At 37.0% G+C, this 26,423-nt stretch overlaps 3 protein-coding genes across 3 annotated transcripts; 2 read left to right on the top strand and 1 right to left on the bottom strand.

Moving 5' to 3' along the window:
* Positions 1 to 396: 396 nt before the first annotated feature.
* Positions 397 to 2,112, top strand: LOC122014671 (histone-lysine N-methyltransferase ATXR6-like). Its single transcript, XM_042571020.1, has 5 exons — positions 397 to 661; positions 747 to 1,048; positions 1,239 to 1,339; positions 1,424 to 1,636; positions 1,710 to 2,112. Exons 1-5 carry the CDS (start codon positions 409 to 411, stop codon positions 1,867 to 1,869), a joined length of 1,029 nt encoding a protein of 342 aa, XP_042426954.1. The 5' UTR covers positions 397 to 408; the 3' UTR covers positions 1,870 to 2,112.
* A 2,136-nt stretch (positions 2,113 to 4,248) lies between these two features.
* Positions 4,249 to 5,672, top strand: LOC122014670 (heat stress transcription factor B-2b-like). Its single transcript, XM_042571019.1, has 2 exons — positions 4,249 to 4,638; positions 4,725 to 5,672. The coding sequence occupies exons 1-2, from the start codon at positions 4,360 to 4,362 to the stop codon at positions 5,496 to 5,498; spliced, it is 1,053 nt and encodes a 350-aa protein (XP_042426953.1). The 5' UTR covers positions 4,249 to 4,359; the 3' UTR covers positions 5,499 to 5,672.
* A 769-nt stretch (positions 5,673 to 6,441) lies between these two features.
* Positions 6,442 to 26,061, bottom strand: LOC122014669 (nucleolar protein 10-like). Its single transcript, XM_042571018.1, has 16 exons — positions 25,584 to 26,061; positions 25,296 to 25,394; positions 18,540 to 18,631; positions 18,202 to 18,302; positions 16,890 to 16,980; positions 16,342 to 16,400; positions 16,114 to 16,234; positions 15,965 to 16,033; positions 15,795 to 15,847; positions 15,459 to 15,567; positions 13,864 to 14,034; positions 13,613 to 13,771; positions 11,472 to 11,564; positions 11,211 to 11,390; positions 7,953 to 8,167; positions 6,442 to 7,114 (listed from the first exon to the last, which is right to left on the bottom strand). Exons 1-16 carry the CDS (start codon positions 25,717 to 25,719, stop codon positions 6,709 to 6,711), a joined length of 2,154 nt encoding a protein of 717 aa, XP_042426952.1. The 5' UTR covers positions 25,720 to 26,061; the 3' UTR covers positions 6,442 to 6,708.
* Between the last annotated feature and the right edge of the window lie 362 nt (positions 26,062 to 26,423).

A 26,423-nucleotide genomic window follows, 5' to 3' on the forward strand; every position in this document is an offset into this window, starting at 1 on the left:
ATTCGATTTGTTTGAAAAAAAAAAAATTGGTTCGATTCTCTGTATTTCCTATAATGCTTTATTGTTTTAATTGCAATATCTCTGAATATATATATTTTGTAACAAATTACGACTAAAAATAATTTTAGTGGAATTTAATTTAGGAATATAGTTAAATAAAGAAAAAATAAAATTAATATAGGTTTGATATTTGAATTTTTAAATATATTTTAGTTTTTTTTAAATGGTTAATTGGTTATAATACGTAAGGTCTTTATGGGTTCCTACTGTAAGATTCCTTCTGAAAAAACAATAATTTGGCGCCAAATTTCGAGCTGTTGCCGGGAGTGTGCGCGCCAAAACAAATCGTCCCCGCGCGCTTTTATAGATCCACTTCTTCGCTACGTCTTCATTCTTCGATCGCTTCGCATGGCTCCCAAAACCCCATTCAGGAGGCGAACCCGCGCTTCCCCCCTCCGCTCCCCTCCGGCCGACGCCAAGGCGTATCGCTACGACGCCACCGTATGCGAGGAATGCCACTCTGGCGACGACGACGACGAGCTCCTCCTCTGCGACAAATGCGATCGAGGGTTCCACACCTTCTGCCTCCGCCCTATTCTCGCCTGCGTCCCGAAGGGTCTCTGGTTCTGCCCCTTGTGCGCCGCCGACAAAAAACCGAAGCGTGAGTCCTTTCCTGATTCCCCCTTTTCTATTCCCCCAACGCTGCATTTCATTGCGCTCAATTCATCTGCCGATTTTGATTACAGAGTTCCCTCTGATACAGACCAAGATCGTCGATTTCTTCCGGATACAGTGGTCTTTGGGACCGGATGATCTTGGGTCCAGGAAGAGAAAGAAGCGATCAGGAGGGTTGGCGGTGGCGAAGAAAAAGAGAAAGCTTCTACCTTTCAACCCTAGTGAGGATCCAGGCCGGAGGCTGGAGCAGATGGCATCCTTGGCCACTGCTTTGACGGCCACTGGCGCCGTGTTCAGCAACGAGCTCACTTATCGCCCTGGAATGGCTCCCAGGTTGGCGAATTGCGCTTGCTATGAGAAAGGAGGGATGCAGGTAAAGGATTCCTTCTGATCTCAATCACATAGATTATGAATTCAAACTCAATACAAGATTGAATTTTTACAATTCACATTTGATCAATTCATAGCTCCAGATCAACTATGAACAGTCACTTTGAGTGATGAAATCTAAGTTGCAATCTTTCTTTCAATTATGTTAAAGTGATGGATGATGAAAAATGCAGGTGTTGTCCAAGGAAGACACTGAAACCTTGAACCTTTGTAAGAAAATGATGGAGAATGGAGAATGTCCTCCTCTGATGGTGGTTTATGACCCTCTTGAAGGGTTAGCATCTTCCATATACTGTGTCTTTGTTTGCAATCCGTGAATGTGTCACCCTTAATTTTACATCGTCATTGCCTACAACAGGTTCACAGTGGAGGCTGATAGGTTCATCAGAGACCTAACCATTGTGACTGAATATGTTGGCGATGTTGATTACCTGAAGAATAGAGAACATGATGATGGTGATAGCATGATGACATTGCTTTCAGCAAATGATCCTTCAAAGAGCCTTGTAATATGCCCTGATCAGCTAAGCAACATTGCTCGGTTCATCAATGGCATCAACAACCACACAAGGTGATTTAACTTGCATTGAATCTAACAAATTTCTCTTTTGCATGCTCAGCAACTAATGCTGATTGTAAAGCAGGGATGGAAAGAAGAAACAGAATCTCAAATGTGTTCGGTTCAGCATGAATGGTGAATCTCGTGTTCTCCTGATTGCAAACCGAGACATAACAAAGGGCGAGCGGTTGTATTATGACTACAATGGCAGTGAACAAGAATACCCAACTGAGCATTTTGTGTAAAATTCAGTTTCCCCTTAGCTGAAGCTGCACTATTCAAGTAATCAGAGATGAAGAGAGCTGAAAGATCTGTGCTGCATACTTCTCAATTTTGGAGGCAATTGGACAAAGCAATGCTATTATTAAAGCCTTTTGCAAGACTGTAGCATTGAATTCTCACCAAAATGTTCTTACATCATAGCAAATGCAATCGAAGTGTTTAATTTAATTCTTGGCAAAAAAATGTGTTCTTAAATTCATTATCTTAGCACTTGGTGAATCTGGATGTTAATCTTTCTGGCTTCCTCTTATCCACCTACAAAATAACTAACAACATTGAACATTAAGCTTTTTGCATAACAATTCTTCCCAAAGCATAGTTGCAACCAACAGATAAATAGCGCAATCAGGGAAGCTTATCCTTTTAGGGAATAAGACTACTTGCTCTTGCTTAATTAGTAATAAAATATTAAGAAACAAAGAAGGAATGAGTCTTAAAAAGAATTAAAACATCCTTATAATTAAAAAGTTTTATAATTACATTTAGAGCTTGCACCATTGATATAGAGTGATGACATATTTGAAGCACTATTAACAAAACTAAAGTTTAAAAATAATATAATTCGACCCAAATATATAAATGGGTTAGCTAGAATTTATATATTTGTAAATAACTTATTTTAAAATTAGTAACTTAAATTTTAATTTAAAATAAAAATAGCAATGACCATAAATTGCATCTCTATATTTAGATTTAAAATTTAAATAGAAAACCGTAATTTTAGATAAAAATATTACATTAATATTTTAAAGTTATTTAATCTCTTTGGAAGTTTAGTTGACCACGAGTTTATACCTCAAGTGTAAAATTAATATTAATATTAATAGTTATATACTAATATGAATCAAATAGTTATATATTAATATTAATTAAAATAATTATTTTTGAATTGTTTGATTGATGCAGTGATAAGGAGAGGTCCGCCTTGGGAAAGGTCTTCGTTACGATGGAGGTCAAAGTTAAGACGGTCAATGTCCCCTATCATAGGGCGGGCGGGCGGGCGAATGGTTCGCCCGACCAAGATGTGAAAGACAGCCGACATCATCACTAGCTCAGCCACCAGCTGAGCTAAGATGCTCAAGACAGGAATGAACATAAGTGTCTGTAGAAGCAGGCCGAGCGGCTACTCTACTCGACCTCATGTCAATGACCAGATTAGCAGAGTAGCGCCATGACCGAGCGAACCACACGCGGACAATGCTACTACAGCCGAGCGGTTATCCCGTTCGGTGTAGACATGCAGCAACCAGACAGTGGAGGTGCCCGAGCGACTACCCCGCTCGACCAAGTAATAGATTCAACAGCTAGACAATGGAGACTTTAGCCGAGCGGCCACCCCGCTCGGCCCCGCAACGAACGACACTGGAACATGGAACTCTCAGCCGAGCGGCCATCTCGTTCGCCTGAGCAACAAACACCAAGGGATATCCTTCAACATCCTTTTGAGAGTTAGTGTTGCTGACAAGCGGCATGGTCAGGTAGAAGATCATACGACAGAAGCCTCCACTGTCACTTCAGAGATATGTTCGGCCCGTTAAGGTACTGTGTCAGGGACACTTTACTGACATGTCTCTTCAGGAAAAACTTGGGATTGCGTGTCCGCTTTAAGAAGCGTGCACGCACGCTACAGGAGCCCTATATAAAGGGGAGTCCAGGCATAAACGGAGATATGCTTTTCTCGCGATCTCTATAGTTACGCTACAGTTCTTTGCTTCTTGCCTTGTCGGAGACTGACTTGAGCGTCGGAGGATCATGGCCGGGGAACCCTTCCCTGACTCGACACTAACACTACTTGTGTTGCAGGTGGGAATGGAGTCCTTCGAAGGTCAGCGAGAGCGTCACGCTCCCAGCATCCACTCCTTCGACTTTCGTACATGATCATAAGTGTCTCCAAATGTTTAAATTTGAATTTTTAATAAAAAATAATTATATAGTAATTTTAGATCAAAACTACTACATAACTATGTTTATATTTTTTAAATTTATAACTTAATTTTTTTTTATTTTTAATAACTTTTTATTTTTATGATTTAAATAGAAATTTAAAATTTAAGACAGAATGTATCTCCCATGTTAATTTTTTATAACACTTTAATATTTTTTTAGAATTTATAATTCATCTAATAAGAATGTTAAGTTAATTTGATAATATTTATAACAGAATAATTTAGATGTGCTGTTTCAGAAAAAAAAATATTTATTTAATATTTAAAATAAAAGATTGCTCCTTCCTTCCTTCTGTGTTTTTTTTTTGGCCAAAAATAAAATATAGATTATTCAGAAGAAAAAAAAAAGGAAAAATCTACAATTAGATTTCAGAATTTCGTCAATATTAAAGAAGACTCGAAAATTCTAGATGCTTCCGTCCCGTTCTTTCCCTTTCCTCTGCTCGTATCTCTTTCTTCCAGAGGGATCGAGAACTTCCTCGTTGGCACTCCGTCGAGCGGTCGGCGATGGCGACTACGAACACCGTGCTTCCGACAGACGACAAGGCCGCCGATGTGGCGGAGTTTGTTCCCCCTGGCGCGGAGGGGCAAAGGACGCTTCCCACGCCGTTCCTGACGAAGACGTATCAACTGGTGGACGATCCGTCGGTGGACGACATGATCTCGTGGAACGAGGGAGGGTCGACGTTCGTCGTGTGGCAGCCGGCGGAGTTCGCCAGGGATCTACTTCCGAAGTACTTCAAGCACAATAATTTCTCCAGCTTCGTCCGCCAGCTCAACACCTATGTCAGTGGCTCCCGATCGCGACGCTCGATCTTTTGCTGCTTTTGTATTCCTGAATTTTTAGCGTTTGTTGGGCGATTTTTTGATAGGGTTTTCGGAAGACTGTGCCGGATCGATGGGAGTTCGCCAATGATTGCTTCCGCAGAGGCGAAAAGCGCCTCCTATGTGACATCCACCGCCGGAAAATTGCCCCATCTGCGCCGACCGCTATGGCGCCGCTCCCAGTTTCTATTCCGTTAAACCGGCCGGAGACTCCGGAGAACTCGGCGGAGGAGCAGGCCATCTGGTCGAGCTCCTCCCCTGGGCCGCCGTCCACACCGCCTACGGTGACACCTGGACCCAGCGGTTCGGTTGAACTGGTGGGGGAGAACGAACGGCTCAGGAAAGAAAACTCCCGGCTTTGCCGCGAGCTCGCCAAGATGAAGAGATTGTGCAACCACATCGCTGCCCTTGTGTCCAAGCACACGGACGAGGGCGTCGACAGGGAGGCGGAAGCTCTGCCCTCGACGCTACTGGAGCTGATGCCGGCGACGCGGGTGGACGGGGAAGAGGAAGACTCCGTCGAGGCCGACGCCTCGGCGGAGTTAGAAGCGGAGGTGATGGTGGAGGAGGCGACGAGCACTGCGCCGTGGCTGGGGCTGCGGCCGAGGCTCTTCGGGATGACGATCGGAGGGAAGCGGGAACGCGAGGACGGCAAGAACAAGTGCGAGCCTCAGACAACGCAGGTCAAGCGGGAGCCGAAGGAGGAAAGTTCGCCGGAGCACCACCAGCAGTCCTGGGTGGTGTACTGCCCACGGCCGATACGGAGAGTGTGTAATGGGTCGGGTGGCGTCGGAGAAGGAGACGGCGGAGGGAGCACGTGACGAGTTTGGATCGCTCACGTGCGTACTAGTGGCTCGTTAGAACCTCTTAGATGTCTCCTTGTTATAGTACCCCCTTTTTAAAATCTAATTTAATTAGTTTAGAAAAAAAAATGTAATATTGTTGTCGTCCATCCATATGAATCAATTTAGATCTAATTGTATGCTGCATAGATATATATATTTTATGTGGCAAGTGGTTCAGTATGGTCGGTTTTGTTCAGCAATACTAGCGCCGGGTGAGGGAATCTGTTGAGTTTTTGTATACATTAAAAATTGATCCTAAATTTATCTGTGGCATGGACTCAGTCTGTTGGATACATTTTCATTTTTTGTTTGTTTCTAAGAGGGGAAGATGTGTGTTTAGGGGCTGAGAGTGAGGTATGTATCTGAGCCTGAGGAGGGAACTATAGATATACTGTCAATCGGAATAATCTAGTGAGCATTGTTCATGAGGTTATACGCTGGAGATATGTGAGGGCTACCACTGAAGGTGATCTTAACAGGAATTGTCTTTTGACTTGCTGAGCTTATTCATTTATTTATCAAGGTGATCTTAACAGGAATTGTCTTTTGACTTGCTGAGCTTAGTCATTTATTTATCAAGAGCTTATACACAGTAGAGAATCGATGGTAGCTCAGTTCGATTGAAGCAAGGATTGGTCGAATAGAGCAGCAGTCAGATTCAAGTTGGATCGTTTGAATTTAGATTGGACAAATGGGAGGATAATCCACTGGTATTTTCTTTCTTTTATTATTCACACTCGAAATATATAAAATTAATAAAAAATTCAATAATTAATCATCAGTTCTATCAATTAAAAAGCCACCATCATCTCTATTCTAAAATAGCTTATACATCAGTTCTATCAATGAAAAAGCCACCATTATCTCTATTCTAAAATAGCTTATACAGCATGATGGAAATAAAGAGCAGCAAACTTCATTGAAGGGAACACTACCAACACATAAAATTAGCATGGTTGTTCTAGATTTCAAAATCTTAATCAATTGTCAAAGACGAGCAAAATTTACTGAAATAACACAGAACTTAATAGGATTACATTTGTATTTGCTCATAAATAAGTTACAATTGTATTCCTCTTCCTCTTCCAAAGGAAACAAAGCACCTCACAAGTCAGCACTTTGACAAATCTCCAATGTTAAACGAGGGTAGAAGGCTTCGTATATATTTTGATTTTGAATAGCCTCATCACCGCCTACCCCTTCCTCTTCCCCTTCCTCGGCCTCTTCCTCCACCCCTTCCTCCATGCCTTCGTCCTCCACCCCTTCCTCGACTGCTACTACCTCCCCGACCCATAGCATAGAACTCTGATTTACTCGGTTTTAGGCCCAGGGCACGGACGCCCCTTTTTTTCCCCCCTTCTTCTTCGTCATCATCATCAGATTCCTCAAATTTATGTTTCTTTGAGCTTCTGGGCATGAATGAGACCTCTCGCGATCCACCTGGCCCAAATTTCACGTTATTAGATGCACTATCTGCTTGTTCCTTCTCAAGAGCAGAAACCCTCTCCTCGAGAGGAAGAGCATCCTCCTTAGCTAGAGAGACGCTGCCTAAAAATGCTTCTGCATGCCGTTCATCCTTTACCTCGTACAATCTGAGAGAAAGCAATATGTTAGACTGTATTAAACTACAAAGAGAATTTAGTATAATCTTTATAGAAACACCAGGCGTGGTGATGTCACATGAAAAGCCTAACTAAATGGACGAAAATCTAAAGCAACATTAAAATTAAGGGCAGTCAGCCCAGATTTCTTTTTCCAAAAAAAGAAATAAATCTAAAAAATAAAAAAAGGCCCAAAAAACATGATTGTTGTCATCTTTTTTTACTGTTTTTGGAAAACAACAATTTTTTCTTTTACACAATGAACATCAATCCTTACCCATAAAAAGTGGAACAAGAATAATATTCTTTGTTTAGATTCTCCATTATACGTGTAGAAACTCATTGTGTATGCATGAAGTTTTGCATAATAATAAATCCCACACTAACTCAGACTTAAACAAGTGTGGATATGCAGAGCAGATCCTCTGGTCCAGGATCTTCTGGACCAGGGGAGGCCCTGCAAGCTCATTGGTGGGGAGAGCTGGACCCCACCTGTTTAACAGGTGGGGTATAATCCACCCCACCAATGAATGGGCAGGGGTCCAGGATTGGTCCAGGACCTGGACCCCTGCTCGTGGATATGGTACACAATACAATTTCCCTTGGCAAAATGCATCAGAAAGTGAGGAATGATCGAACAAAAGAAGTCATGATTTTAAATAGAGTAGAATGTGCTAAATAGGTTTAGGAACGGTTATTAGGGAGAGGTTAAAACTTAAAAGATCATAAAAGATTTTCAAATTATGGCACATATTACCTATTCACATTTTATACACAATTAAAATAATCAAATAAAATATACTTCACGGACAGCAGAATGAGAACACACCTCACGCTTTTTGATTTGCCAACTTCTTTCTGGTGTTTGTCAGGTACATCTCCTGACAACTGAGATGATCCTGAAGCATCAGAATGACCAGACTCATTCTCTTCATGATCCTCGTCCACACGGTCAAAGTGTTCCTCAATCAGCAGAGGCCGTTTCTTAGCACTTTGAGGATTAAGCGATAGAAACTCAGGTGACAGTTCGTCCACCTCAAAGTCCTATGTCATACAAACCAACACAGGTAAACAAATAGAAATAATATGCATGGATAAAGCAACGTGCCAAAAAAAACCAAAAACAACATAACAGAAATGTATAACTAGATATCATACTGGCTTAAAAGCTAAAATGGCTCTTACTTTGCGAAAAACATTTGACAAAACAATGGTACACTCACCATTATGGAACTCAATTTTCAAGGAGTTCACACTAACAATGTTAGATTATCATCAAAATATAACTAACAAGGAACAAAATTTCTAAAATGGCTCTTACTTTACGAAAAACATTTAACAAAAAAATGGTATACTCACCATTATGGAACTCAATTTTCAAGGAGTTCACACTAACAATGTTAAATTATCATCAAAATATAACTAACAAGGAACAAAATTTCTACTATGATCATCAAGTTTGTCCCAACTCATTAACCATCTAGCACTATGCCAGACTATTGCTATGTTCAAACAATTAAATATCTTTTAATAATATTGCCCATGTTTTATAATTTATTCCACATTGGTCAGCACAGTTGAAAATTTATCATTTCAACTGCAAACCGGAATGCAAAGCAAGCTTGAGCTGCCACGACTGTAACAACCGCAAATTAGCTTTCCCACAAGGTTTCCACAAGTGACATGAGGCTTCCATAAGAGCTTGAATTTTGCTATTTTGTAACAAGGTTTTCACTACCTCTTCCCCTCTTCCTTCCCTTTTGGATCTTCTTCCTCTTCTCGTCTTCCTTCTCCTCCCAATTCCTTCTTATTGATGCTACCACCACTGTATGTTGACACGCCTAGCACAACACTAGTTGCCAGCCCAGGATTGAAACTCCAGCTTGATATGATATTTCAAATCTTGATATTAACTAATGTTTCTTTTGCCTGCGTGCCTTCACTCTAACAAAACCAACTCCTCTACCTATTGAATCTATTGGTCATCATTGAACAAATCCATTTCATCTTAAATCTAGTTTCACACATTTTATTCTATTAGATCTACATCCAATTGCTCTTAAATATTAGTAACTTTAGCATCTTTTATAGTAAACTTTGTGTGTGTCATACCACAATTGTTTTATAAATGATTTTTAAACCTAAAGACAGATGATGATCACATAAGTCTATAAACTCCCTCCCATTTCTTATATCCATCGAAATTTTAGACTTGCTGCTACCTACAACCTTCAGTTTCTATAGTTTTTCTCAAATTAAACTGCAAATTTAATATATTTACAATCACCTCAATTGATATTAATATTGTTTGCAAAAAATATGCAACAAGGAGGTTTTTATCTTCAAAAAAAAATTGTGAGCTCACTTCATACTAATACTAAGAGGTTGAGAGTTAGTGCTAACCCTTAAAATAAACCTACATTTATAAGAAAGCACTATTGTACCTGTTTCATGAGGATTAATAACTACATTATCATAATACCATTACGCGAATCTTAAGGACTGATAACTACATTATCATGCATATTTCTATCACATGAATTTAATTACTACATACCAATTTTATCACTAAAATCCATGACAACAGTTATTTAGGATTTTACCATGGGTTTTCTTAGTTGATGAAAGTCATATGCATATCCATTTTTTCTTCTTCTATTTTTTCATTAATTGTCTTATTAAATAACATCAATGATTGAGCTTCTAAATGTGAAACCAACCTAATTATCAAAGATATTCCTTTTCTCTTCTTCTCCATTCAATTACTCTTTTCTAAAGTACTATGACTCCTCAAATTGTCGCTTTTATAATTAATCAACATTATAAATTGCTTATTCTTATAAATAGGCACTAAGACACTTTTCCTCTATTCCTATAACATCTTTTTAATTTTCAAAATTTTATTATAACTTAGTCAACTAAATCATACATTGATCTCCCTATATTCTTCCAAACTTCAAAATGAATATTATTTGGAGCTATGCTTTTACCCACATTCACTTTTAAAAAATTTATTTATAATCATTTTTTGTAACATTTACCATAATTCTAAATCTTGAACTAAATCATCTACAGAACGCACTGATAGTTTATAAAGCTAAATTTATCAATTTTCCTTAATTTCTTTATCATCAATAAAAAACAATGGATTTTTCAACTTTTAAGCATATTACAGTAGTGCACCGGGCTGCCTTTTAAGCATATTACAGTATTTAAATTTCTACAAGCACCTCCACCATGATGTTATCCTTAAAATAAATCACAAACTTGAATACAGTTGTTCATGCCATGCAAGCCTTTATAAAGATTATGCAAACAATATTTACCTCTACTACAAAAGGAGTTTCATCATTGTTAACCATGAATGAAATGGAACAAGTAGAACATCTTAAAACTTAAGACTCAGCATGGTAGAGCTTACAAGCTTTGCATGCATTAACACCTAGACAACTCAATTTAGGAAATCAAATTGAAGTAAATAAACTAGTTCAACAAAACAGATAATCAATTCTCAACTTTTATTTTAGTTTATATAATTGTATTATTTCTACTCTTAAATTTTTTAGCAAGCCTAGTCTATTTTGCATCAATTGTACAAGACTGTAATTGTTAAAGCCTATAAAAGATTCCTCCCTCATGTCCAATATTTTTCATCATTCAATAATTTTTTTTTTCTCTCCACTTACTCCTTTGTTGTGGGATCACCAATGCAATCCCATTAGATCGCATACTGAAGTACACAATTCTTGGCCGGGATATGTCAAAGATAATAATAACAAAACTCAATAGAAAACAATATAACTCATGGACAGTTTAATTCAGATTGAACTGACACTAGTATAGCAAACCTAGTCAAACCAGCATGTGGTCAGAACATATTGATTTCCACTATTGAGCCAATCCAATTTTAAAAGCTTAGAAATATTCATATAAATAAGGACATTTTTATCTTTATGCTTGTGGAGGGAAGTTAAAATCTGTACTTCCCAACTATCAGACATTATATTGCAAAAAAGTATCATATTTAACTGAAAATTGATGGTCATATCACATCAACTAAGAAATGTTTCCAGTTGTTGGATTGTACCTTATCCTCAAAAATTGCTGCAAAACGTGTATCTCTCAGGATCTCAGTGTTTAATCCCTTATTCTTCTTTGATTTTTTCTTTGCTCCAATATCATCTATTTCGGCCATTCCTTCTTCTTCTTCTTCTTGGTGCAGACGAGCCGCTAGAAGCCTGTTTACTTTAGGTAACCTTTTCTGTATCTGCAACACACCAAAACATTCAGGAGTTTATGTAATTTATGTTGAGTATAGAATAAAAAGCCAATCAAAAAGAGAAGATACCGTGATGCGGGAAGCTTGCTTTGCTTCCATCTTTTCTTTCTTCTGCTGTTCTCTGTATTCCTCATATGCAAATGGATCAACCAAATTCTTGGCCTACATAGCCAAAATCTCAGTGACAATAAGAATCAGAAAATTGAAACCACAAGTAACTAATATAAATAGATTTTTTTTATTTTTGCAGGAACTAGTCCTGCAAGATTTGGATAACAACTTTGAATCAGCAAAAAATAATGAATGGCTAGCAGGTCATTTGTCTACCACAGCCACTTGCAAAACTAATAGAATAATAAACAAGCTACATGATGTTTTTGCTTATTAAGGTAATCAAATCAAACCAGTATTCTACACGATGTTTTTGCTTATTAAGGTAATCAAATCAATCGGTATAGCTCTGTCATTAAATTCCACCAAAACACAAAGCAGGTATTACAAACTGGCACGACACCCATATTTTTTAAAAATTTAAACCCAACCCCAAATAATGGATCAAGTACACCCAGCTATTCTACCAAATATGATAATTTTGGGAGCCTAACTTAGATGTACAGTATGTAATACCCTCAAATGTATATAAAAAATCCCAACCTGACTTGTGTATATATTGCTACACGAAAGATAGTTTCAAACCCGACTTGTGTATAAAAAATCCAACCCCATTCTCAGCCCTACATGAAAAGTAGTAGCTATCTACCAAGACACTGAAAATAATCTTCTTGGAAAAATTTCCATGACTTAGAAATCAAGACACAAGTATTTTAGTCTTAAGAACTCGTTGGCACGCAGGGAAGTGGACACTCACCAAATCATTGGAACTGACTTAAGTTTGAATGTAAACAGTGAAGATGAATAAAATACACATCAGAAAGGCTCCATGTTCATGGTCACAACTCATGAGACCAAGGTTTAAAATTTCGACCCGTGTCGAGGTTTTAGTTCTGGACCGGAACGATACATTTCTGTACCATATCGTGTCGTGCCAATATAGTTTCGGTATTTTCTAAATATAAAATAGATTAATTAAAAAATAAAATATTCAACATAAATATTTAAAAAATAAACAATATAAAAAATCTTAAAAAAAAAAAGAAAAGATATGAAAATAGATAAATAAATAAATAAATAAATAAAATTTTATTATAATTTTTAAATTAAAATAAATGAAATATAAAATTAATTAGATAATTTTATTAGGGTTTAATAAACCTTTTTAGATTATCTCTATCATAGTTAGGAGTTGATTAAAATAATTAACCTAAATTTAATTTTTAAAAAAATCTGAAATCCGACACCACTCGCGAGCTCGCGCGACTTTGGCGCTGCCACAGAGTTGCACGACCCCTCAACCATGACCGCGAGGATCGTGTGACTCCTCTGGCTCGACCGTAGTGGTCCCTTTGCAGCGGCTGCAAGGTCGCGTGATGCCTCCGTGGAGGCAGCGGAAGGGTTATGCGACCCTCCGCTGATGTTGTGGGGTCAAGCAACCCCTCTGCTGCAGCCACGGGGTCGCGCAACATGTCGCAGCTGTTGCAGGTCTGGTGCCGAGGTTGTGTCGATGCCGGTGTCGGTCGCCGAGCGGAACGAGATGTTTCGCCCGTTTCGACCGTCTCGGCACGACACTTTAAACCATGCATGAGACCAAGTTATAATTCAGTATATTGAAAACTGCACAAAAACCTTCCTTGCCTTGTTGCATCTCCACAAAAAAAAAAAAAAAAATGATATTAAAAATCTGACGCAAAAACTGATAGCGTGCTTGATACTTATACCATCTAAGTGTGTGCCAAAGAGTAAATTCAGGCTTGACAAGACCAAAAAAAAATAACAGAATCATAATCATATTTGTCGGTGATTATATTCAAATGTAACATGAAGGTCCAAAGCATCTGACCAACACTACTATATTATAGAGTTGATTATACTAATGTCTACCACTTTATGAGATCTAATAACGAACAGGTTGGTCATAAAAAGAAAGATATGTAATTGCTATGTGTTGTTTTGATTTAAATGCGAAAATACAAGAAAATCTTAGCTACAGAAAAAAAAAACTATGTTCGCATTCTCAATATGCATAAAGTTGTATGATGAGTCAAAGCCATCTAGTAGAGTTGAAATGCTGAAGGTCAGAAAAGTATCATTACCTTTTTATATAGCCTATAATCAATAAAGAAGCCATGCATATAGGCTCTGAGGAGATTAGTGCCAACCAAATTGGTAAGTTTCAAACGCTCAACCTCTTCTTTAGTTAAAAATTTGAAATCATCATAAATGGTGGTTTGTGAAGCTTCCTCCATCTCTTCCTACATTCACAGTGCATAACAAAATGATTTCAGAATAATAACATAGCAAGAATTCAAATGCCTGGAAAAAGAAAGAGAAAAGATCAAAGTACCGTAAAGTTTTCCAGGTAGGAACACCATTTCGGAGCAGGGCCAAAAGCAGGTATAAAGTAAGCAGGTATCTGGCCGTTGTCTAAAGCCAGTAACATCAAACCACTCTCACGGAAAACACATATATCATTGATAGTTCCAGAATTTGGTTCAATGCTGGTCATGTTCTCCCCCTGTAAAAGAGGACAGATACACAAATATCAGGTTTTCTATTGAATTGTCTTAACAGTCATCTCATAAGATGGAGAAAACCAAGTTCTTGATTCATTAGCATCATCCATTAGTATCCAACAAAGCCTTACCTCTTCGTATATGTTGCTCAGGGTGTAATATGAGCTGATTAGCATATGTGAAATATGAAAGCAGCAATCAGTATCAAATTCATATAGAAGTATGGGAAGCTTTCAAAAGAATACGAACAAGTTGAAGTAAACTACTTCCACAAAACCCAGACAACAAACTCCAACAAAATATTTATTTAAAAGAAAAAAATAAGTGAATCTGAAATGTCAAAACAATTAGTTTAAGATCAACATAGTGTGATGCATATTTTATCGTTTTGTAGATCTTTAATGATAATGGGTCCAAGGAAGTACAATAAGAACGACGACAAAGAATCAAGACTCCAAGTATTTGTAGCTCTCGGATAAATGGATTTCATTTCAAAATTGCTAGTAATAGTAGATTATGTTTAGATCAATTTTAATTGTGTTATGTTTAGTTTGCTTAGGATTCCTTTTACCCTTCGTTTGCAGCTCTAATTGATTTAACTTGTCTAAAGCCTATCATTCATCTTTCAAGAAGCTCGTACCATCTTAATATATTCTCTACTGGAAGCTACACCAAACAGCTAGTGCGCTTGGATACTAAACATTTTACATTTACTTTTTTTTACAAATAACTGTGCACATTGTCTCAGCATCCCCATGTCAAATACACCATTTTTAAAGGAAAAAAGCCTTCTAAAGTGATCAATTCGCTAGCCCATTGTGTTCACTTCATTATTAACTTTTCACGATTTTAAAAGGAAATATAAGATTGGTATAACCGGCCAACATCATGTTAGTGAGAAACAAAAAACTACATAATTAGCTTCTCACTACTTTAACACCCAATTATTGCTCTCTTAATATTATCTACTTCAAGTTATCCTTTTTAAATAAATCCATTACATCAAAAAACCTCTTCTGCATGTTCTGGATAATAAGATTTACAAGAGAAGTCCAATCTCATGCAATTTAAGGGTTCATCACTAGTAATTCATACAGCAAAAGCTACACATGAGAACCTTGGGAAATGAAGGAATTCCCATAACAATAAGTTCATGTGTGCTATGTTCTAATCCAGAGACAAAACTACTTTTAGTATCTAGGGTTCATAAACTATGCATACATGATTGTTAATATGCACAGATTTATAATCTGCAAATCCAAAAGACTTTTGACATTCTTGAGAGCAAAGAAATATCAAACATACAGGATGGTACATCTTCATAGTTAACTATGTTTATATGTTGTATTTGTCAAGGTAAACAAAGTCAAATATCCAGGAAATGCTAAATAAGCAATTTGTTTCTTTCTAGAAGAATCAATCTCACCGTGTTGGGATCCCATATCCGAACAATACGACTGTCTGCACTAATCACTTTTGATTCAGCTGAATTGAGAGTCTGGTGCCACTTAATGTCCAATATCGGACTACCATACCTGTAAAGTAATGAAAAGATCACCAGTCAATATCTTCACAAACAGAAAGGCAAGACATGCATATCTCATTGAGAGAACTTGCATGTGTTAGCAGCCTATTTACATGAATGTACATATAGTGTCCATCTGCATCTGTCATATGCAGCCATATATTCATTACTATATATGCAAATGAGATTGCTAGCATCCATAAACAACTGGCTATTGGGTTATTTTTGAGCGCTCACATGTGATCTTTGATGCGTATTGGATCAGTCATACGCAGATCATAAATAGAAATCTGCATTTTGAAGATGGACATAACAAAATCAGTAGGCCTTCAAAAGATTCAGAAGAACAATAACAGCAGAAGCTAAGTATTCCCAAAGGCTAAACATAAATCACATTTAGAATTTACCTTGCCAGCGCTGCTACCAACAGCCATCAGATACCCCTGGGCATCATCAAACTGTAATGCTGTGACTTCCTGGATATAGCAGACCATGATGAACAAATAATAAAAAATATATATAATTGACAGCATTATACAGTTAGAAAGTATAGTACATGGTCAATATCACCAGAAGGAGCAACAGCATTAATTCTACCAACAGAAGATTTCTGCCTCAAATCAAAGCATTCTACAGCACCATCCTCACCTCCACAAGCAATAAGACCATGAACTGTGCTGAATGTTAGCAAAAAAGAGAAGGGAAAACATTTTATACATAAACCAACACATAAATAATGAAACAAGAACAAAAATACCAGCGAAAATTCCATAAAATAGTTTACCTTCGAGAAACTACATTTAAGGCTGGTGATTGACTATTGAGAGATGATAAGAAGCGCCCCTGCCAAGTAGAAATAATTACTGTCTTTTTGGCATATAGATGAACATACAACTAAGGACAACTATGCAACTATGGATGACATAACAAATAAATTTTAAAAAAAAAGCAATATGCAATTGTACTTAAATTTCAACCTCCAGTGAGACATATAAATCAGATATCTTTGCATTTAATAAGTTATAAATGAAAGTTGTACAAGAGCATGATGCACATATATGTGCATTTCTATATTTCAAACAATAAAAAAAAAGGCAGCCCGGTGCACGAAGCTCCCGCTATGTGGGGTCGGGGAAGGATCCATTCTATGCAGCCTTGCTTGCTTTTTGCAAGAGGCTGTTTCCAGGATTCGAACCCGTGACCTTTTGGTCACAAAGCAACAACTTTACCGTTGTGCCAAGGCTCCCCTTCCTATATTTCAAACAATAATTCATTAAAATTAAATTTCTTTATAAATGTCCAAGATTCATAAATGAACAGTTTGTAACAAACCTGCTCCAGATTAATTCTATATAAATCTGGAGATGAAGCAGCGCACAACAAGTCACAGGACCAGCAATCATAAGTAATATCTCTCCCCATCCTGGAAAACAGGAAGGCAAGTAATCAAAACGCTTTGTACAATACATTCAGAATGCCTAAGTAAATGACTATTTGGAAAAAAAAATATATCTGTTGGAGAATTGGAGGCTGTTTGAGGAGGCAGTAAGAGTGGCTAAACATATGACTAACAAGCACATCTAAAATGTAATAGTTTTAATCAGTAATTACTATGTTATAATATATTTAAAATTTTCTTCAAGCATTTCATACACATATCCATTAAGCTATTTCTAAATTTGATTGAGTTTTCCATTTACCAAGTCATTCTATATATCATTGTATCAAACAAAGAATTTTCCTACAAATAGAGCGAGATGGAGTCATGCTTCTTTTTTCTTTTCCTAATAATATATTTCCTCGTGCAACTTTAATCCATATAATACAGGCATATGAGGTTACACTGAAATAGGAAAACCTTCTTATTTCTCTCATTTTTAACATAAGTGTTCATAGTTCAAATACCAGAGGCGTGTAAGGTTAGTCCACATAATACATATATGAGGTTATACTTAATTAGGAAAATATTCCTATCTCTCTCGTTCTTAAGCCTAAATGTACATAGATTTTATGTCTACAAGATTAGTTAAGTTCAGGAAGAATACCAAAGCAAGATGTTATGTTTTTACCTACATTTTGCAGCAAATGGCACAAAACCAAGTAACATCAACCACCAAAAAGATAAATGAGTAAATGACATATGAAATCAAGCAATATTAACCTCAATGTAGATTATGCCGAAAATTATAACAACAACATTAATGTATGAAAATTTTTTCCCAAGTATATCAAACTAAGAAAAATAAGTAAATGACATCAGAAATCAAATATGCTAACCTCAATGTCAGTTGCTCCAGAAAACATATCAACATTAATTATGACAATTTTTTAAAGTATATCAATCTCCAAGAAGATAAATTAGTAAATAGCATATGAAATTAAGTAATATTAACCTCAACCTAGATTACACTAGAAAACATATTAACATCATTAATGTATGAAAAAAATTCCAAGTAAATGGAACATATGTTTCTAACCAAATTAAATATAGGCAAGTATCAAGGTGATTCTGATGTCCAATAAGATGAATAACATAAATATTAACACATGAAGTACACAGACATCCAATCTAGGATAATTGTTGTCTGGAAAGAAATTGAAGATTATTATCTTGAAAAGGACATACTAATGTACGTATACATACCTAGGAATCCTTAAGCTGTAGTGACTTCCGTACTTTGCATGCAGGCATACAGAGCGATCAGCACAAAGAAATGCAATTTTTGAATAATCATCAGCAAGAATCTGTCCAAGAGAACTTTAGTATAAACAGAAATAGGATGAATCATAAACTAAACAACATATCCACCACAGAAAACAATCTAATGGCAGAATGTTGCATCATTGCAAAAGGAGAAAAATAAGATCTCAATATTGCAAAATGAGAAAAAATAAGATCATAATCTTGCACACGTTTATATGGCTTAAATGTTATATTGAGTCTGGAAAACATGTCATATAAAGTTATAAACCATAAAGTACCTGAAAATCAACAATTTCTGACACGAGATGCCGTTCAAACTTCAATGACAATTCCCTCAGCTCAAAAACTTTAACTTGAGGAGGATAGATGCCTGATAACAAAGTTAACAGTGTCTTATAAACTTATAAAAACTCAACCATGAATACAATAAGTCTATTGCAAATCTTAAATTTTTAATCTAAGAATTAAAAGCCAAGGGAGAGAATAAATTATGTGACAAGAATGTTATCAAAAATGATATGATAATCAACCACAAAAGAACAAGGATCTGTTGTTCATTTATTAACGTTGTTAGTAATTAGCATAAATTCTACTCAATAAGTAGATAAAATTCAAGAGTTTTTTTTATCTCATTTTCTCCTCATTCTCATCATTGATCAAAGCCTAAGTGATTTGTGACTAAGTAAAGAAACTCTTCGATGAGATAGTAAAACAAAACAAGCTAAAACATTGTCCTCCTACATTTACATGATTCAACGTAACTATGTATGTGTTGAAGCTCAGGAGATTAACCCAAGAAATAAAGCTTGCTACTGATCTTGGTGCTATTGCAATCTAAGAATTGAGCTATTTTGTTGTTTACTGTGCATAGGATTAGAGTATCTTTAAAATCAAAACATCCTTAACTTTTTTACAGTGTTGAACGGGAAAAGTGGTCTTCATTTGCACATTAACCATAGCCACTAGAAATTAGAACCACAACTGTAGCAATAAACTCAAATTGTGTTACATAGACCACAGCCACAAGACTCAATCTTGCCCTTCACTTAGTAGACTTTGTACTCTTACCGTTACAACCATTTTCTAGAATGAGTCAAATCATCTTGAATTTAGGTGTTGCCCTTGTTAGAGGCTTTTATATCACAACAATGTTTGGAAGATCAATATAAGTCAAAACACTAAGTAGCATGCTCATGTCAAACTTGAGACACTTTAACATGATTTACTTTATAGTAATCAATTGACTTAAAAGAAGCACTAAGTAAATTATTAATGCATACTTAACCCTTATAAAAGCTTCGCATTAGGATAAATGTGTTGGATTCACTAGCTTTTACCCCTCTCTTCTTCACTAAGCACCACAAAATACACCTCTCCTTGATGTACCGTAAACTCAGTCCTCACTATTAATCTTCAGAACCACATCATAGGATGGACTTTTGTATGATATTACCAACTCCATCATTCAGCTGACCCAGTCACCAAATAAGTTACTAATCTTTATTTAGTTATGATATCAATCAGTTAACCCATCATACATTAACAGAACATTAATGACTTAGTAGTTATCAAATCAGATCATAAAATGGAATAACCCAAGTAGTGTTGACAGCACTTTGTTCATAAGAGGGATCAATTTTACCACATCTTGATAAAAAGTTCATGTAACATGCCATGTGTTGTCCACTTTAACCAACATCTCATGGACCCATACTGCCAGATTTGGCATCAAAGTGAGAACCTTCCCAAGGTCACCTATCCTAGAAAGAATTGCCACACGCTAAGCATGCTTATCTTGGTTCATATGAAGATCCAAATCAACTGCACCAAAAGACACCTCATTACTGAGAACACATACTTAATCGACCAAATAATATTCTCCCTGTTATCATGTGTGTTGAATACGGTAGCTTAATTATAGGGATTGTAATTGAATAGCTTGATTGTGATTGATTTTAATTAGCAATTGATAGGCATAGTTATAGGGAGTCTTATGTATATAAATATGGGTGTATTTGATAGAAAAGATAATGAGATATATTTTTTTCTCTTCTACATGGTATCAAAGAAGGTTAATCCTACCTAATTTTTTTTACCTCCCGCCACTACCAAAAACCTTAATACTGCTGCGCCACCTGTTACTACGCCACTACCAGCCATCTCCTTTCAGCCTCATCTCATCTACTAAATCTCACGCAATTGAAGTAGGAATTTCTTGATTCAACCCGCTGCTAGATTTCAAGTGTTGTTGGATCGCTGGAGGAGGGGATCAACCGACGATGTTCTAATCTACTACTACTCAGGTTTGTTTCCCTTAATTCCTCCTGCAATGAGGTCTTCAGATTCTAAACCCAACTTGGCTACCACTATTAAATTGAATGGGACCAACTATCTCTTGTGGTCACGTTTGTTTGAACTATTCCCGGGTCTCACAAGAAGAAGGAACATATTCTGTCCAACCCACCTTAAAGATCCGAAATATTCAATTGGATTTCGGACGGCTATTCTGTTATGGCTTGGAAGAGTCCGTGAGCACTAATGTTATGTTCGTGGAAATTGCCAAATAGATGTGGGATGTCATACGAGGCATGTATTCAAATGACAAGAATGTTTCTCCTGCTTTTGAATTATATGAAAAACTATTTGCTCTTCGCCAAGACAACCAGTCTGTTAGTAACTACTTTGCTACTCTTAAGGGGGCTGCCGATGAAATTATACAATACCATCCTCTCTTGTGATACTCAGACTCGAAAGAATCAGGGAAGAATTCTTGGTCACCAAGTTCCTATCTGATTTAGATTTCACTCTACGATCGATCAGGGATAATTTGCTAGCAAGTGATAACATTCCCACGTTATTGAATGCTCTGGCTCAGGTTTTTTGTGTGACCACGAGTCATTCTGATGTCGGTTCTTCTTCATCTTCCAACACTTCGACTATGGCTACTCGTGGTTCGGAGTCCTCTCGGGGCCGTAATGGTGGTCACGATCGGGGTCGCAGATTTGATGCCACCAGAGGTGGTCGTTCATGTGTTCGGGCGAAGTTTGGTAAGCCTAATTGGGCTAATAGTGCTTCTGTCGAACCATCACCAAACGATGATATGGTCTCTATTTCTCATATTGACTATGAGAAATTGTTTTGTTCGTCTACCAGCATTTCTTCTGCCACTGCTACCTCATCCTTTGAAGGTGTGTTTGCTATATCTCCTGATAAGTCTTGGATGTTGGGTTCAGGTGCTTTTGCACATATTACTGGTAACAAATCTATCCTCTCTTCCTCTTTTGTTTCCTCAGCTTTATCTTCTGTCCGTCTAGCCAATAGTACCTATTCTCCAATTACAGGAATAAGTGTTGTCAAACCCACTACAAATATCACTTTTGACAATGTTCTTTTCGCACCTAGTTTACTGTCCATAAGACGACTCACAAAAACTCACAACTGTTCTATATCGTTTTATCCATCCTATTGTATTTTTCAAGACCTGCAGACGAAGAGCATGATGAGCGGAGAATATGAGCATGATGGCCTATACTATCTAGATTATGTTACACTTGCATGTTCCTGTGCATTCTCAGCAACTGTTTCTCTTTATTAATGGCATTAAAGTCTAGGTCACCCTTTTTTTCAACCTACTAATTTCACTAGCCCTATGAGTTCGGCAAACATCGCATGTCCTTTTCTTCCAGAGTTGATAAATGTAGTTCTTTTGCTTTTGAATTTGTTCATTGTGATGTTTAGGGACCTAGAAGAGTTAAGTCTAGCGGGGGCTTTCAGTATCTTATAATTTTTTGTTGACGATTATTCCCGCATGACATGATTATATCTACTCAAAATAGAAGTGAGGTTCCTAATGTACTAGAATCATTTTATAATGAATTAAAAACCTAATATTTTGTTGACATGTGCACTCTCTGTACTGATATGCACTTGAGTTCACGCATAAAACTGTTTCTACATTCTATGATTCTCATGGCATAATTCATGAAACGTCTTGCTCATATGCTTCCCAACAAAATAGTGTTGTTGAACGTAAACACTGTCATATTTTAGATGTAGCTCGCACACTTCTCTATCACATGCATGTCCCTAAGTATTTGTGAGGTGATATTGTTCTCATAGCTTGCTTTCACATAAATAGAATGTCGTCTAATGTGTTACATGGGGATATCCCATTCTCATGTCTTCATCATGATAAACCTATTTTCTCTATGCCTCCTTGCATATTAGGTTGTGTTTGTTTTGTTCATGATTTTACTCCCGACTTGGATAAATTGTCTCCTCACTCCATAAATGCATCTTGCTTGGATACTCTCGTACACAAAAAAAAAGGATATTGTTTTCTTGATCTACTCACAAAACGGAGTTACACCTGTGCTAATGTTGCATTTTTTTAGTCAAAATCATACTTTTCCCCATCTTGCTTAGTCATACATCAGCTTCTCTTCCATTACCAATCCCACCATCTCTATCTCCCACTACAAATACTCCGTCTCCCAAACCATTGCAAGTGTATACGAGGTGTTCTCTGCCAGAATCTGTCTCATGTCCCACGCCTCCTCTTCTTGCTCCTAAATGCTCCTCCCCCTCCAATATTGATCTACCAATTACTTTTCATAAAGGTATTCATTATTGCACTACCCATCTTTTGTCTAACCATATCTCATTTGATTACCTAGGTATGCTTTCCGCACTTTTGTTGTTTCTCTCTCATCTACCGAAGTTCTGACTTCCTACTCTGAGGCTTATCAACACTCTACTTGGCGGACTGCAATGGATGAAAAAATGTCTGCTCTTATCTCTCGTGATACTTGAGAGCTAGTAACTGCACCACCGTTCGCTGTTATTGTTGCCTGTTGTTGAGTGTTTACGCTAAAGTATAGAGTTGACGATACTATTAATCGATACAAAGTTCGTCTAGTAGCCAAAGGATTACACAAACTTATGGTGTTGACTATTGTAAGTCGTTCTCTCCTGCTGCTCGTTTGAATTCTATTAGAGTTCTGTTCTCCTTGGCTGTCAATCAATCTTGGCCAATGTTTTAGCTAGATGTGAAAAACGCATTCCTTTATAACGATTTGCACGAGACCATTTTTATGGAGCAACCTCTAGGGTATATTGCTAGGGGTAGAATGCTTCTATGGTTTGCAGACTTAAAAAGGCTATTTTTCGTCTTTTTTGATAAATTCAGTAATATAATCAAAATTGTAGGCTCCAGGCAGTGTAAATCTTATCATTCTATGTTTGTACAACATAGCACGAATGGGATTATCATTCTTATCGTTTATGTTGATGGGATCCTAATATCTAGCAGCGATATACGTGGGATTGACAAAACTAAGAAGTATTTGCAGAACACTTTGTTATTAAGGATATAGGACATCCTAAGTATTTCTTGGGAATTGAAATTGCTCACAATAAGTCTGGAGTTTCATTATGCCAACGGAAGTATACTGCAGATTTACTCAAAGAAACTGGATTGCCTGGAACAAAGCCGGTTAATACTTCTATAGATATCAATCCAAGTGTTTGGGATGATACCGGGAAATTCTTTGAGGATAAGGCAAAATATAAATGGCTTGTTGGGGACTCATTTACTTAACCGTAATGACCTGACATCTCCTTTGTAGTGGGAATGCTCAGTCATTTTATGGATAAGCCTAAGCAAGTTCACTAGGATGTTACAATCAGGATTCTCAAATACATCAAGAAATCTCTCAGGAAAGGGTTGTCATTTAAGAAAATTGGGTACTTAAAGATCAAAGCCTATTTTGATGCAACTATGCTGGATTAAAAACTGACAAACAAACCACTTTTGGATATTGCACTTGTAGGGGGAAATCTAGTAACATGGCGAAGTAAGAAACAAACTACCGTTGCTAGGTCAATTGTCGAAGCTGAGTACAGAATCATGGCTCACACTGTAACTGAGATGTTATGGCTAAAAAATTTGCTTGAAGAATTAGGATTCACCTACAATGCCAAGCGGCTATTCACATCACAAGTAACCCAGTTTTTCATGAGCAAACTAAACATATTGAGGTTGACTATCACTTTCTTTGCAAGTGTGTAATGAGTCAGAAGATTGCTACTCTATTCACATCGTCATCCAACCAAGTTGCTGATATCTTCACTAAAGCATTAGGAGAAAAACGATTTTCCAAACTTTGTGACAAGCTGGATATGATTGACATATATGTTGAATATGACAGCTTACTTATAGGGATTGTGATTGATTAACTTGATTGTGATTGATTTTAATTAGCAATTGATAGGCATAATTACAGGGAGTCTTATGTATATAAACACTGGTGTATTTGATAGAAAAGATAATGAGATATATTTTTCTCTTCTACAATGTGTATTACAATTCATTCTTCCCTTAGAATTGTTTCCCAAAAGATCAGCCATCCTATAATTGCTTCACAATAAACACGCTTAACTAAGTTCATATGAAGATCCAAGTCAACTCCGCCCAAAGGCAACTTGTTACTGTGAGCACATACGTAATCGATCCAATCATATTTTCCATGCTATGATATGTTTCAATTCATTCTTACCCATACATCTTAAAAGATTGCCAAGAGTCACACCTTACACTTAATCTGACCTATCTTCCCTATCGGTCACCCCCTGCTAGAGTAGGCAATATTAAAAATAACTGAATAACACAATTTGACATCACCCAAATAACAACTATCAGATAAATGCCAAAAGTGATGACACAAATTAACCAATTTATGAAGATAATTTATTATAATTGACACAAATTGACCCTCATCAGACCAGATTGTTACAAAATTAGAGTTAGTCATGACAAAAAAAAAGCTGCTGCTAATACAGGAGCGAAAAAAAAACAGAATGTACATGAACAGGTTTATATGACTACATATGAACACGCTAATGAATGTTTTCTTATATGCATGTTGAGACATAAATATGTACAGATACACACATGTAAATGAAATTAAAATAACAAATTAAGCTTGCTTTTCTACAAACAATCACCATGAGATAAAATTGAGTAATTAAGTTACCTGAAGCAATCACGTAGTCACCATCAGGAGACACCTTTATTCTAGTAGTTGCAGTTTCAAATCTCAACTCCTGAATCAAATCCACCCTCTGCAGATAATCTGCCCATTGATTTGTAAAGACATATTTAATGAAACATATTTTTAAAATTATAAAAAAAAAAAATTACTGTTAAAAAACACAAAGAATAAAATGTTTAACAGATCAATGAGCAAGATATATTCTCGGGCAATTCAACATTTGGATAACGATGAAACGCAAACGGAGAAAGGTGATATCACAAAACAAACCTTGGTCTTTGCGGAGGGCCCTAAGCTTCTTGGGAGGAAGCCAACTGGCTTCTGAACGATGACCCGAGAGGCAGTAGAGCTTCACACCATTGATGGATGTCGACTTGATTCCTCCCGCACCTCCTTTGGTGGCCATATTTGGAAGCCGGCGCGAGGCGGCAATCGAACAGACTTTGTGCAACGACGAACTAGGAGACAACGGAGGCGACGACAAACGAGGCGCGAGGCGACGATAAACCGATCGAATAATTAGATTGGGAATTAGGGTTGAGGGTTCACCTGCAAGGCCAAGCGGCAACGATGAAGCAATGGAAATTAGATGTATTTATTTATTTAAAGCATGGCGTGGCATGGCATGGTATGGCATGGCATGTAGATTCGGATTGAACCGGTTCGGATGTCGCCGGCGGTGAGCGTAGGTGAGGAACGGCGGCCGGGGGAGTTGCTGATCCTGTTCGCGTGCGGGGAAGGAAATTTAGGGTTTTAGACCTAAACCTTTTAATTTAAAATTTAAAAAGAGGGAGAGCAAGATATTTTTAATTTATAAAAAAATAATTAATTTTAAACCAATTAAATCTAAAAGGCATTGAATGGTGCTCCTGTAGCTCGTTCACTAACACATCAGCATAACATCGAAAGTAAAATCTTACACGTATTTTCACTATAAAAAAAACTCAACAAATCTGTTATTAGTCTCACACTTCTCAAAAAAATCTCAGACTTTTAGAGTATCTCAGTATTCAAAGCTCTTCGAGAGGTCTCGTAATATCATATCAATGTCATGTAAAAAAATACAATATCTATTTACCATCAGAAAATCTTTCAATAAAATCGTTTGAC

The sequence above is a fragment of the Zingiber officinale genome, chromosome 8B (assembly GCF_018446385.1).
Source record: "Zingiber officinale cultivar Zhangliang chromosome 8B, Zo_v1.1, whole genome shotgun sequence".
Lineage (NCBI taxonomy): Eukaryota > Viridiplantae > Streptophyta > Magnoliopsida > Zingiberales > Zingiberaceae > Zingiber > Zingiber officinale.